The 13,437-nt window shown below is 50.0% G+C and overlaps 1 protein-coding gene across 1 annotated transcript in view; it reads left to right on the top strand.

Annotated features, from left to right (window-relative positions):
- Positions 1-13,437, top strand: part of ZFHX3 (zinc finger homeobox 3) — a 170,691-nt gene that overhangs the window by 154,389 nt on the left and 2,865 nt on the right. Inside the window, exons 8-10 of the mRNA XM_007462992.1 lie at positions 2,490-2,592; positions 3,863-9,274; positions 13,241-13,427. Of these exons, the coding sequence (XP_007463054.1) occupies positions 2,490-2,592; positions 3,863-9,274; positions 13,241-13,427 (5,702 nt within the window). The remainder of the gene's footprint in view (positions 1-2,489; positions 2,593-3,862; positions 9,275-13,240; positions 13,428-13,437) is intronic.

Genomic DNA, 13,437 nt, shown 5'->3' with positions numbered 1-13,437 from the left:
CCAAAAAAAAAAAAAAAAAAAAAAAGATTTTATATACCCAACCTTTTTTGTTTGTTTTCAGGGAGAGGTTGGGTACACTATAGATGAGAAGATGCAGGTAGATAGAAGTAAACACGTATGAGGCAAGACTTACAGGTTTGGGGGCCCAGATTAAGATGCAGAGGAGCATGTGAGGTTGATGATTATATTTTGGGGAGAGTTAATTGATGGAAGGTGAAGGCAGACAAAGAACCGCTGCTTACTGCCTTCTTGAATCCCAATCAGGAATTATGATTAAAGTCGCGGCGAGACAACAGAGGGCTGATGAATTGGTGTCTTTTTTTTCTTTCTTTTTTGCCGTCATTCACACTTGATTGACTTCAACCTTTCAAGTGCAGAAGTCTCTCTTTTCCATTATTATTCATAGCCATCTGAGTTTTTCTAATTAAAGTGTATGAAAACAATTACTGATCCGTCGTACTGAGTCTGTTAGAGGGGATGTCTGCCTTACTGTAATGTGTATAAAAAGCCCACAGTTTTCTATAATGATGTGCAGCTGAGGTGTTAGATAATTTTATTCTTTTTTACTCTGTAGGGCTTTTTTTTTTTCACTTCTCATGATTCATTTTTCATAATTCCTAAAGATCCCAGGAAAGGACTGATCCTGCAGCTACAGCCGAGAAAGGAGGTGTGGGGGGAGTCTTTTTTCCTTTCCCTTTCTCCCCCTCTTGCCCCCAGCCTCGTGCTCCCCCTCGGTTGAGGACTATAAATTAATCGCTGACCTTTCACTTCTTGGATTCCCGCTGGACTCCCCAACCACACTGGTCAGAAATGCTTTCTATTAAAAAGAAAATAGATGGAATGAGTTTGGCCATCTCCGCTCCATTCCTAACGATTCATCCACAGCTAGCAGTAAGCAGCTGCTGGCGAGCTTTGTGTGAGGGTGCAGATTGTTTGAGAGCAGGGATTCTATGTCACATTCACCTGCCACGCACCTGCTCTTCGTAAACGCAGGGTTTCTCAGAGCCCTTCTCCGTAGTGCCTGTTGCTTAATTTTTGCACCTACGGGCATCTGGGTTGCTGAGATTATCCTAATACCCTGAAATGCACTGAGGAGTTACCTTTTTGGATTTATGGGGACAGCTGTCTGAGTTTCCTCTAGGAGTGGAACCTACCACTGATGAGTCTAGTGAACACGTCAGCAGTGATTTTGAGCAAGGCCAGGATCCTCAAACCGTTAAAAATTAATAGTAATTTATTTTAAATATTTAATTTTGAACAGTAATCTAGGTGTTCCAATCTTTGTAACAGCAAGTGAAGATACTATCTCAATAGTTGTGTTTGATGGGAAAGTAATGCCTCCAGGTGGGGCTGCGCGCCATGTAGAAAGGTTAGTGGTGACTGTAAGTTTCTGTTCCTGTAACCTCAGGGTCAGTTTGCTTCTCAGGCTGTCATCAAACAGGGAACGATTTCTAATTCATTTGGGAATATCATCGCCAACTACCTTCCCATCCCATAGTAGGCAAAGGGATATTGCTTCTTCTTAAATGAAGAACCTTTTAGCCTTACGTTGGATGTTGAGGGCCTCCTATCACGTTAATGGAGGGCAGATGATAACTTGTTTGGACAAGCTTGCGGCCAGATGGCAGGAAAGCCTGGAGAAATAAATGCAGAAAGATCTGACCTTAAATTGTAGCTCTTTTGACCCAGGCTAATTCTGGAGTTGCTGTATTGGGAAACAACAGCAGTGGCCAAGGTGGGGCTGCCCTGTTGTAGAACGTAGGGTGTGGGGCACCCTCTGCGGCTGGGACACTGGCCAGAAGTCCCCTCTGATGCTGTGTACCTCAGGCAAAGACCCCAGGAGAAATCCTGACTGAAGTGAGTCATAAGAAATGCTCATTTGCACTTGATCTCAGCTTGTAAAGGGTTACAAAATGTTGTTTCCTGGAAAATCTGCCAGTGTGTCTGCGTGTCCTTAGCCTTCCCTTTGTTCCCTTCTCTTCTTCTCACCCTTTCCTCCGCTCTTATTCCCCTCCTCTTCTTGCCTGAATACATTCTGAAAACAGTACTACAATGCTCCCTGCTTCAAGATTACAGTGTACTTTACTAGGTATGATTTAATTAGGGCCCTTATTATGTTTTCAGCAGCTTAAGGTGGGCCTTTCAACTTATCTACCTAATTGGTTGCACAAGAAGTTTCACAGCCCATGACAAAACATTGTCAGTGATCAAAGTCAAAATTCTGCATAAAGGAAAAATATTAATAATAAGATTATTCTTCAAGTGTGCACTGCTAATTATGTCCAGAATGTAACCGTAGAAACGCTTTTGACTGATGTGAGCTTTGTCTAATAAACATGAATCTTCAGTGAGCTATGAAAAGTGACACCTCCAGCTTTACACTGGTGAAGGCTAATTTTGCTTATTAAATAATTTTGACACATTTCCCTATTTTGTGTCTCTTTCCTCACCCTTTGACTCTCCTCGCTTCTCTACCACTTGCTCTTCAGGTGACTACCCCTGAGATGGTGATGCCCAGCAGCCTGTTCCTCCCAGCGGCTGTTCCAGATCGGGACGGGAACTCCAGTTTGGAGGAGGCAGGAAAGCAGCCTGGTTAGTGTCATTATTCTTGACCCCTGAGAAGAGTAAACAAAATGAAACCTGGGGCCAAAATTTTCATGGAGCAAGAGTGCCAGGAATTCTTTACGATACTCCTAAAAGCTGAATGTAACTTTTCAAGGGATGAGGGGCACCGTTGTCAGCTACTTGACACTCTGGTTCTTGGCATGTATTTGTGTACACACTTCGTATGGTTTGAAATGAGAAAAAACCAGGTGAGAACCAGTGGGGTTTTGGTGGACACGTGTCCCCTTAGACTATACAGTGAGGAAGTGACTAACCAGAGTCAGTCAGCCAGTAGACCCATGACTTACCACCCTAAGCCATCAAATACTCCCTCTCTGAGGACCTAATTATTAGGGACCTGTGGAGCACATGGGTGATCTCAGGGCACTGGATTAGCTTTCTTTCTAGGTGCTGTCATCTCTGCACAGAGCTCTTCTCTGAGACTTCCAGGAGTGCCTTATGGGAGGCAGCGGAGAGGTGCATTTGGAAAGAACACTGTCGTAGGCATAGATGCTGCTGGTGCCCCACGGTGGGTCCTAGCAGGATGGGGCCTTAGACCTCTGTTTGTTTATAAAAGTCTCTCCTACATCTCTGACACCTTGTCAGCAGCTAAGGTTTAAGCTGAGAAGAGTTACGCCACACAACTGCCCCACCGTGTCTCCCTTGTGATTTTTCCATATTAGGCAGCGTACAGCTGACCCAAAAAAGGGTCAGAATATTTATGGGTGATGATCTCACTGTAGAGAAAAGTTTTAATGTGTTTTCATAATTGGCCACTTGAATGTTCTTTGCTTATTGAATAGAGAGGACAGTCCAAAGTCACGTTATAACAAGAAATTTAATGCCTAAGAATATATATATCCCCAAATTTCTTATATTACAGTGGATAGCGGTTCTTGCAAATTCCCCACAACAGCTTAGGACAGCATTAATTCACATATTCTAGAATTCAGATCCATGTAAAGGGGGGTAGGTATCCCTTCAAGCCAGTTCTTGAGAAATTGAAACAAATATTGTTTAAAAGAGATTTGTGCTATGGTATAGGCCTACTAGCAGTTGAGACTTTTTGTATTTCCTTTTCTTCCTCTCTGTTCCTGTGCACCTGCTTACATAACACGTGCTCTCAGCAGTGTGGGGCTCTGTGGAGAGTGTGTCTGCAGGTTGGGCATTTCCCTCATCATGAGACTGTTCATGAGGCCTTGCTGGGTAGACAGCTCTAAGCCTTCTTTATCATTGGGCTTTTTTTTTTTTTTTTCAGAACCCTCAGATGATCTGGGAAAGAACATCTTGCCCTCTGCCAGCACAGAACACAGTGGAGATGTGAAACCCTCTCCTGCTGACCCAGGCTCTGTGAGAGAAGATTCAGGCTTCCTGTGCTGGAAGAAGGGGTGCAACCAGGTTTTCAAAACTTCCGCCACTCTCCAGACGCACTTCAACGAGGTTCACGCCAAGAGGCCGCAGCTGCCCGTGTCGGATCGCCACGTGTACAAGTACCGCTGCAACCAGTGCAGCCTAGCTTTCAAGACCGTGGAAAAGCTGCAGCTCCACTCTCAGTACCACGTGATCAGAGCTGCCACCATGTGCTGTCTCTGTCAGCGCAGTTTCCGAACTTTCCAGGCTCTGAAGAAACACCTCGAGACGAGCCACCTGGAGTTGAGTGAGGCCGACATCCAACAGCTTTATGGTGGCCTTCTGGCCAATGGAGACCTCCTGGCAATGGGAGACCCCACCCTGGCCGAGGACCATACCATAATCGTTGAGGAAGACAAGGAAGAAGAGAGTGACTTGGAGGATAAACAGAGCCCGACGGGCAGTGACGCTGGGTCGGTACCAGAAGACTCGGGCTCGGAGCCGAAGAGAGCTCTCCCGTTCAGAAAAGGCCCCAACTTCACCATGGAAAAATTTCTAGACCCTTCTCGCCCTTACAAGTGTACCGTCTGCAAGGAATCTTTCACTCAGAAGAACATCCTGCTAGTGCACTACAATTCTGTCTCCCACCTGCATAAGTTGAAGAGAGCCCTTCAAGAATCGGCAGCTGGTCAGCCAGAACCCACCAGCAGCCCTGACAACAAACCTTTCAAGTGTAACACTTGTAACGTGGCCTATAGCCAGAGTTCCACGCTGGAGATCCATATGAGGTCTGTGTTGCATCAAACCAAGGCCCGGGCAGCCAAGCTGGAGGCTGCAAGTGGCAGCAGCAGTGGCACCGGGAACAGCAGCAGTGTCTCCCTGAGCTCCTCCACCCCAAGTCCTGTGAGCACCAGTGGCAGTAACACCTTTACCACCACCAATCCAAGCAGTGCTGGCACTGCTCCAAGCTCCAGCTTACTGAGCCAAGTGTCCGCCGAAAGTGTAGGCATGCCACCCCTGGGGAATCCCAGCGGTGCCAACACTGCTTCCCCTTCAGAGCCCAAGGAAGCCAATCGGAAGAAGCTGGCAGATATGATCACATCCAGGCAGCAGCAGCAGCAGCAGCAAGCACAGACCCTGGCCCAGGCCCAGGCCCAAGTTCAAGCTCACCTGCAGCAGGAGCTGCAGCAGCAGGCGGCCCTGATCCAGTCCCAGCTGTTTAGCCCCACCCTCCTTCCTCACTTCCCCATGGCCACGGAGACCCTGCTGCAGCTGCAGCAGCAGCAGCAGCATCTCCTCTTCCCCTTCTACATCCCCAGCGCCGAGTTCCAGCTCAGCCCCGAGGTGAGCCTGCCAGTGACGAGCGGGGCGCTGACGCTGACGGGGGCGGGCCCAGGCTTGCTGGAAGAGCTGAAGGCTCAGGTTCAGGTCCCGCAGCAGGGCCATCAGCAGGTCCTACAGCAGCAGAGCCAGCTCTCTCTGCCCCAGAGTCACTCTGCACTCCTACAGCCCAGCCAGCACATGGAGAAGAAAAACAAATTGGTTATCAAAGAAAAGGAAAAAGAAAGCCAGAGAGAGAGGGATGGTGCCGAGGGGGGAGAGGGCAACTCGGGACCAAAGGAATCACTTCCCGATGCCTTGAAGGCCAAAGAGAAGAAAGAATTGGCCCCAGGGGGTAGTTGTGAGCCTTCCATGCTCCCTCCACGCATCGCCTCGGACGCCAGAGGGAACGCCACCAAGGCCTTGCTGGAGAACTTCGGTTTTGAGCTGGTCATTCAGTACAACGAGAACAAGCAGAAGGTACAGAAGAAGAACGGGAAGACCGAGCAGGGGGAGAATCCGGAAAAGCTCGAGTGCGACTCCTGTGGCAAGTTGTTCTCGAACATCTTGATTTTAAAGAGTCATCAAGAGCATGTTCACCAGAATTACTTCCCCTTTAAACAGCTCGAGAGATTTGCCAAACAGTACCGAGAGCACTACGACAAGCTGTACCCCTTGAGGCCTCAGACCCCCGAGCCGCCGCCCCCGCCCCCGCCGCCGCCCCCGCTTCCGGCAGCGCCGCCCCCGCCGGCCTCCACCCCAGCCATCCCCGTGTCAGCGCCACCCATCACCTCGCCCACGATTGCACCGGCCCAGCCGTCCGTGCCGCTGACCCAGCTCTCCATGCCCATGGAGCTGCCCATCTTCTCGCCACTGATGATGCAGACGATGCCGCTGCAGACCCTGCCGGCCCAGCTGCCCCCTCAGCTTGGACCTGTGGAGCCTCTGCCTGCGGACCTGGCCCAGCTCTACCAGCACCAGCTCAATCCAAGTCTCCTCCAGCAGCAGAATAAGAGGCCTCGCACTAGGATCACCGATGACCAGCTCCGAGTCCTGCGGCAGTATTTTGACATTAACAACTCCCCCAGTGAAGAGCAGATCAAAGAGATGGCAGACAAGTCTGGGTTGCCCCAGAAAGTGATCAAGCACTGGTTCAGAAACACTCTCTTCAAAGAGCGGCAGCGTAACAAGGACTCCCCTTACAACTTCAGTAATCCTCCTATCACCAGCCTGGAGGAGCTCAAGATCGACTCTCGGCCCCCTTCACCAGAACCTCAGAAGCAGGAGTACTGGGGGAGCAAGAGGTCTTCAAGAACAAGATTTACTGACTACCAGCTGAGGGTCCTGCAGGACTTCTTTGATGCCAACGCTTACCCCAAGGACGATGAATTTGAGCAACTCTCTAATTTACTGAACCTTCCAACCCGAGTCATAGTGGTCTGGTTTCAAAACGCCCGACAGAAGGCCAGAAAAAATTACGAGAATCAGGGAGAGGGCAAAGATGGAGAGCGGCGGGAACTTACAAATGATAGGTATATTCGAACGAGCAACTTGAACTACCAGTGCAAAAAATGCAGCCTGGTGTTTCAGCGCATCTTTGATCTCATCAAGCACCAGAAGAAGCTGTGTTACAAGGATGAGGACGAGGAGGGGCAGGATGACAGCCAAAACGAGGATTCCATGGACGCCATGGAAATCCTGACGCCCACCAGCTCCTCGTGCAGCACCCCGATGCCCTCCCAGGCTTACAGCACCCCAGCACCAACGGCTAGTACAGCTTCCGCTGCTTTCTTGCAGCTTACATCAGAGGCTGACGAACTGGCCGCCTTCAGTTCAAAACCAGAGGCGAGTGATGAGAAACCAAAGCAGGCTGAACCTCCCAGTGCACAGCCAAACCAGACCCAAGAAAAGCAAGGACAACCAAAGGCAGAGCTGCAGCAGCAAGATCAGCCCGAGCAGAAGACAAATGCAGCCCCGCAAAAGCTCCCGCAGCTGACGTCCCCCGCTTCGTTGCCCCAGCCGCCTCCACAAGCGCCCCCCGCTCAGTGCCCCTTAGCCCAGTCGAGCCCCAGTCCCTCCCAGCTCTCCCACCTGCCCCTTAAGCCCCTCCACACGTCAACTCCTCAGCAGCTGGCCAACCTACCTCCGCAGCTAATCCCCTACCAGTGTGAGCAGTGCAAGCTGGCGTTCCCGTCGTTTGAGCACTGGCAGGAGCACCAGCAGCTTCACTTTCTGAGCGCACAGAACCAGTTCATCCACCCCCAGTTTTTGGACAGGTCACTGGATATGCCTTTCATGCTGTTTGACCCTAGTAACCCACTGCTGGCAAGCCAGCTGCTCTCTGGGGCCATACCTCAGATTCCGGCAAGCTCGGCCACTTCCCCTTCAACTCCCACCTCCACGATGAACACTCTCAAGAGGAAGCTGGAGGAAAAGGCCAGTGCCAGCCCTGGAGAAAACGACAGTGGGACGGGAGGAGAAGAACCTCAGAGAGACAAGCGTTTGAGGACAACAATTACACCAGAACAGCTAGAAATTCTCTACCAGAAGTATCTCTTGGACTCCAATCCAACTCGAAAGATGTTGGATCACATTGCGCATGAGGTGGGTCTGAAGAAACGCGTGGTACAAGTCTGGTTTCAGAACACCCGAGCCCGGGAAAGGAAAGGACAGTTCAGGGCTGTGGGCCCAGCGCAGGCCCACAGGAGATGCCCTTTTTGCAGAGCGCTCTTCAAAGCCAAGACTGCCCTGGAGGCTCATATCCGGTCCCGTCATTGGCATGAAGCCAAGAGAGCTGGCTACAACCTAACTCTGTCTGCAATGCTCTTAGACTGCGATGGGGGACTCCAGATGAAAGGAGATATTTTTGATGGAACTAGCTTTTCCCACCTACCCCCAAGCAGTAGTGATGGCCAAGGTGTTCCCCTCTCACCTGTGAGCAAAACCATGGAGTTGTCTCCTAGAACTCTTCTTAGCCCTTCTTCCATCAAGGTGGAAGGGATTGAAGACTTTGAAAGCCCTTCCATGTCCTCAGTTAATCTAAACTTTGACCAAACTAAGCTGGACAACGATGACTGTTCCTCAGTCAACACAGCGATCACAGATACCACTACTGGAGACGAGGGCAATGCGGATAACGACAGTGCGACGGGAATAGCAACTGAAACCAAATCCTCTTCCGTGCCCAGTGAAGGGTTGACCAAAGCGGCCATGATGGCAATGTCCGAGTATGAAGATCGGCTGTCATCCGGTCTGGTCAGCCCAGCCCCGAGCTTTTACAGCAAGGAATATGACAATGAAGGTACAGTGGACTACAGTGAAACCTCGAGCCTTGCAGACCCCTGCTCCCCAAGCCCTGGTGCAAGTGGGTCAGCAGGCAAATCTGGAGACAGTGGGGATAGGCCCGGGCAGAAACGTTTTCGCACTCAGATGACCAATCTGCAGCTGAAGGTCCTCAAGTCATGCTTTAATGACTACAGGACACCCACCATGCTAGAGTGTGAAGTCCTGGGCAATGACATTGGACTGCCAAAGAGAGTGGTTCAGGTCTGGTTCCAGAATGCCCGGGCAAAAGAAAAGAAGTCCAAGTTAAGCATGGCCAAGCATTTTGGTATAAACCAAACAAGTTACGAGGGACCCAAAACAGAGTGCACTTTGTGTGGCATCAAGTACAGCGCTCGGCTGTCTGTACGTGACCATATCTTTTCCCAACAGCATATCTCCAAAGTTAAAGACACCATTGGAAGCCAGCTGGACAAGGAGAAAGAATACTTTGACCCAGCCACTGTACGTCAGTTGATGGCTCAACAAGAGTTGGACCGGATTAAAAAGGCCAATGAGGTCCTCGGACTGGCAGCTCAGCAGCAAGGGATGTTTGACAACGCCCCTCTTCAGGCTCTCAACCTTCCTACGGCATATCCGGCAATCCAGGGCATTCCTCCCGTGTTGCTCCCCGGCCTCAACAGCCCCTCCTTGCCAGGCTTTACTCCATCCAACACAGGTGGGTTCTGCTCTTGGTGATTCTCCCAGTATTAAATAGCCGCCCAATTAGCGCTTCTTCTGTGGCCATCACACAAAACCTCTGAGTGTTGGCCTGATAGGAAGCTTCCCTTTTCAAGTTCTCTTAACAACAACAAAACCTCAGGTCCCTTCCACTGAGTCTCCCTAGAGCTGTAGTGTACACGACTCTCTGACTTGCCAGTTCAAGGATGGGAATCTTGTGGTTGGAACAGTCTCCTGAAACCATTCTCGTGCCTGGTGTTCAGTAACACCACCAGGGTGTGTGTTATAGGCATGAACTTCAGGGGTCTGGCGTACTAGATCCTGGGGTATTTTCAAGACAGCAGTTTCCACTATAGACCCTTCCATTCAGTCCTTGTGGAAATGCAGATCCCATCTCGATATCTGTTGAAAATATAAAACATTTGAATATCTAGCTAGCTAATTCTGGATTGTGCCCTCTGGAAATTGGTTCAAGAGAATTTAAATCAACTCTTTGCCTTCCCCTGTGGTCCCACCTCCTTTTTCAGAGACGTGCTCTGGCAGGAGAGATGCTAAGATGCTCTCATATGGTAGAGCCTTACTCCTGGGGTTCTCTTCGAGTCAGAAATAGAGGGTTATGTTAGTGTTTTTTGTTTGTTGGTTGGTTTTTGGCTGCACCACGGTGCACGTGGGATTTTAGTCCTCCGACCAGGGATCGAACCTGTGCCCCCTGCAGTGGAAGCACGGAGTCTCAACCACTGGACCGTCAGGGAAGTCCCTGGTTTCTAAATAGACTGCCTTTGTACTGGAATGCAGTGACCAGGAATTCGTATTGGGCACTGTGTTCTGAATTATGACATGTTTTAGTCCTCTAGACAGACAAAAATGTTAATGGTAACACCCCTTCGTTTTCTTCTGCCCGTTTCCCTTTCTAATTCAGTCACGTACTTGGTAGTTATTTTTCCACTTCGTAGGGAGTGCCGCAGTTCTCCCTGTGTACCTCTCTTGTTCCTCCTCCTCCGCCCTCACCCGTCTTCTCTGAATCCAGCTGTCTTCCCTAAATTGGACTTTCACCTCCAGGATCCTGTGAGACTGAGGCACAAGTCAGCGGGTCCCTCCACAGCCTGTGTTGACCAGTACACATTCACCAAAGGAGAGCCCCTCAGAGTGCCTCCTTACCTTCAAATCATGGCCCTCTTCCCAGGGGTGGAAGTGGTTCTGCTGCTTCCCAGAGCAGCCCTGGTTTCTGGTTGAATTAAATCCAAGTTTTATAATTTTGGCAGTGTTTTACAGAACGTGAGGGGCTACCTCATTCCAGATCCCAGTTTCTTATCCAAAGAGAAGAACAAGAAAAGAAAGCATTAAGATGTAGAAGTCGTTGCTTACCTGTGTTGGCAAGTAATGTCACAGAATGATGTTAAAGTCAGCTAGACATAAGCCAAGAAAGAGACTATGGAAAGTGGCTGGGCACTGAACTTCACTTGCAGCCCAGGACCTTGGAAGAGGGGCTTGGGAGAGCCCGACATTTCATAATAATGTGAAAATATTAGAATCAAAATGTCTGATCTATTCCCCTTGTTTTACAGATGAGAAAACTGAGGCCCAGAGAGGTCAAGACCATTCAACAAGCTAGGGTAGGAGCCGGGCTCCCAGTGCTATGTACTCCTTCCACAGCACCCAATACGAGCCAGTCAGTCAACAGGTATATGTTTAGTGCTACTCAGGTTCTGACCACTTAGAGTGGACTCCAGGTAGGAAGACAGATAAGCTCTTAATCATTCGAGGCAGCCAGGCACGCCCCCGTTACCACCGTCTGACTGTACCGCAGCTCCCAGGACCACTGCATCTGGAATTAGGAAGGAAAGAAAGAACTTGTGTTTAATACGTCAGGCCCAATGGTAAGCTCTTTCCATATGAGCTTCCATTTAATCCCTACATCCATCTGTTGTGGAAAGCTGAGGTTCCAAGCAGTCAACTAATAGGCCCAATATCACACGGCAGATGTGTGTCAGCCACAGTCCATACCTCGTCAGTCAGTCCGACTCCAGGAGTACGTGACTCAGCCTCAGGGGGATGAAGTGGCTTGTTTGGTTCTGATCTTACAGATGATAAAACCATAGCCACGGAATTATTGTGAGAATGTATTGAGCTACTTTATCTCACATGGCTAGTGCAGAGCCTGGTAAATAGCAGAAGTTCAGTACATGTTTCTTAAGGTTGAATCTCTCTTGTGCACTCTCAGTTCAAGATAGATTCTCTGGAAGCCTGATGCCAGAGGGATGGGGAGATCAATAGGCGGTTCCTTCTCTGCCCCACTGATCATTTGGCTGTGGCTACAGCTCCAACCTGAAACCTGGAGCAAGCCTGTTGCCTAGAAATAGACAAAGCCATGTCCCAAGTTGGAATTCATAATCTGCTTTGTGCCACTTTAACCAACAAGCCTTTACTGAGTTTTTCTAAGTCAGACACATCTTCTCCTCTGATTGCAGTCCTGTAAGTACATTCAGGAAATTAGATGACTTAATTTCAGTGGTCCCTTTCTGCCATTTTGGAAGAGTCAATTAATATTATGTGATGCTGAGGGAGGCATCCTCCTTGGCTATCCAAAAGTTAATGCCTGTTTTTTCTGGGACTGGCAACTTGAGGCACCCTTGTTCTCTTCACCCGAAATCTGAGGGCTTTTTTTAAGGCAGTGTGATAGCCCAGGGAATACTGCACCACTGGAGCTAGAAATCAACATTGTCTTCACCTGGGTTGGGCTTCAGAGTGTTTTTTCTCATGAAGACAGTGACTTGTTTGGAACCCCACCCCAGCTTTCTTGCTGAAGGTGGTCCAGATAAAGTAGTACATTTTGGTGTCCTCTGAAGAGGAGGGACGCATACCGTCTAGTGTCTTGGATGTGGTCAGTGCTGTCCTTCACCGCCACCTTGCTAGTCGTCTTAGTCTTCATGAACCAGCAGCAGCCCTCCATCACCCTGAAACAAAAGATTTAACCCAGGAGACAGTTATGGGTCAGGGAGGAGGTCAGGCTCTGGGGCTGGGTGAAGGCTTTACAGGTAGTGGTAGACTAGGCCTGAGTGTGATTGAGGATGGGGCTGTGTCCTGCGTGCGCCTGGTGACGTGGTCTGCCACCTGTAAGCAGTGGTGCCTGGGGTAGGTTGTGATGTCTTAGGAATTGGTGGTGCCAGCACTTTGACATTGCTCTTCTCCTCTTCCTGTGGCTGCTTTCTCAAGCATCTGCAGTCCTAATCCTCCCGTATGTCATTCAAATAGGGGCAGAAGAAGAAAATGCTCATTTTTCCGGTGGACTCCAGAATCCTATTCCTAGGTGGTTACATTTTTCAGCAGATTTGTTAAAGCAGATCAGCTGAGCCAAAGCAGTGCCACTATTTACCTTGAATGGATTGTTTTCATTTCTTCCCATTGCTCCTCCTCTCTGTGCCCTCCTAACACATCCATTCACCTGCAGCAGTGGAGGTCAGAGAGGCACATGTGTAGAGCCTGTTGTGTTTGTTCAGGTGGTCTTGGTGTCTGGCCGGGTTTCTTGCTTTTGCTGTCTTCTCCAGACAGCTTCTGGTGGGGCCTCTTGACTGTACTATTTCTGTGGGGCTTTTGATGAAGGCCATCGGTTCAGATGGGTCCCGGCTGGCAGCAGCTTGTCTGGGGGCCTCCAGACTAATTGCCTTGGGCAGAGTTGGGAGCGCAGCAGAGAAAACATGACCGAGTGGGATGGGTGTGGCACGTTGGGCAGGAAGGTGTTAGAAGTTGTTTAGCTGGTATGGGAGCTGACCCAGGGCTGGGTCCGGATTAGAATACAGGCTGTCCAACCTGGGCCTCGCGGGAAAGCCGTTGGATCAACAGGATCCTCCAAGTTCAAACCTTGAGCTCTTAGACCCTGTGCCAGTGACACAGGTGAAACATCTTTAGCACTATAGCCTCAGCACCCCAGACTGACACGTGATTTCTCTGTCTCCATTCCTTTCAGCTTTAACGTCTCCTAAACCGAACTTGATGGGTCTGCCCAGCACAACAGTTCCTTCCCCCGGCCTCCCCACGTCTGGATTACCAAATAAACCACCCTCAGCGTCGCTGAGCTCCCCCACGCCAGCACAGGCCCCCGCGGCGACGGCCCCTCTGCCAAGCCCCCAACCGCAGCCGCCGCAGGTGCAGCCGCCGCCGCCG

This window comes from Lipotes vexillifer, unplaced genomic scaffold (genome assembly GCF_000442215.2).
Source record: "Lipotes vexillifer unplaced genomic scaffold, Lipotes_vexillifer_v1.1 scaffold70, whole genome shotgun sequence".
Taxonomy (NCBI): Eukaryota; Metazoa; Chordata; class Mammalia; order Artiodactyla; family Lipotidae; genus Lipotes; species Lipotes vexillifer.
This window is presented reverse-complemented; position numbering and strand designations above follow the sequence as displayed.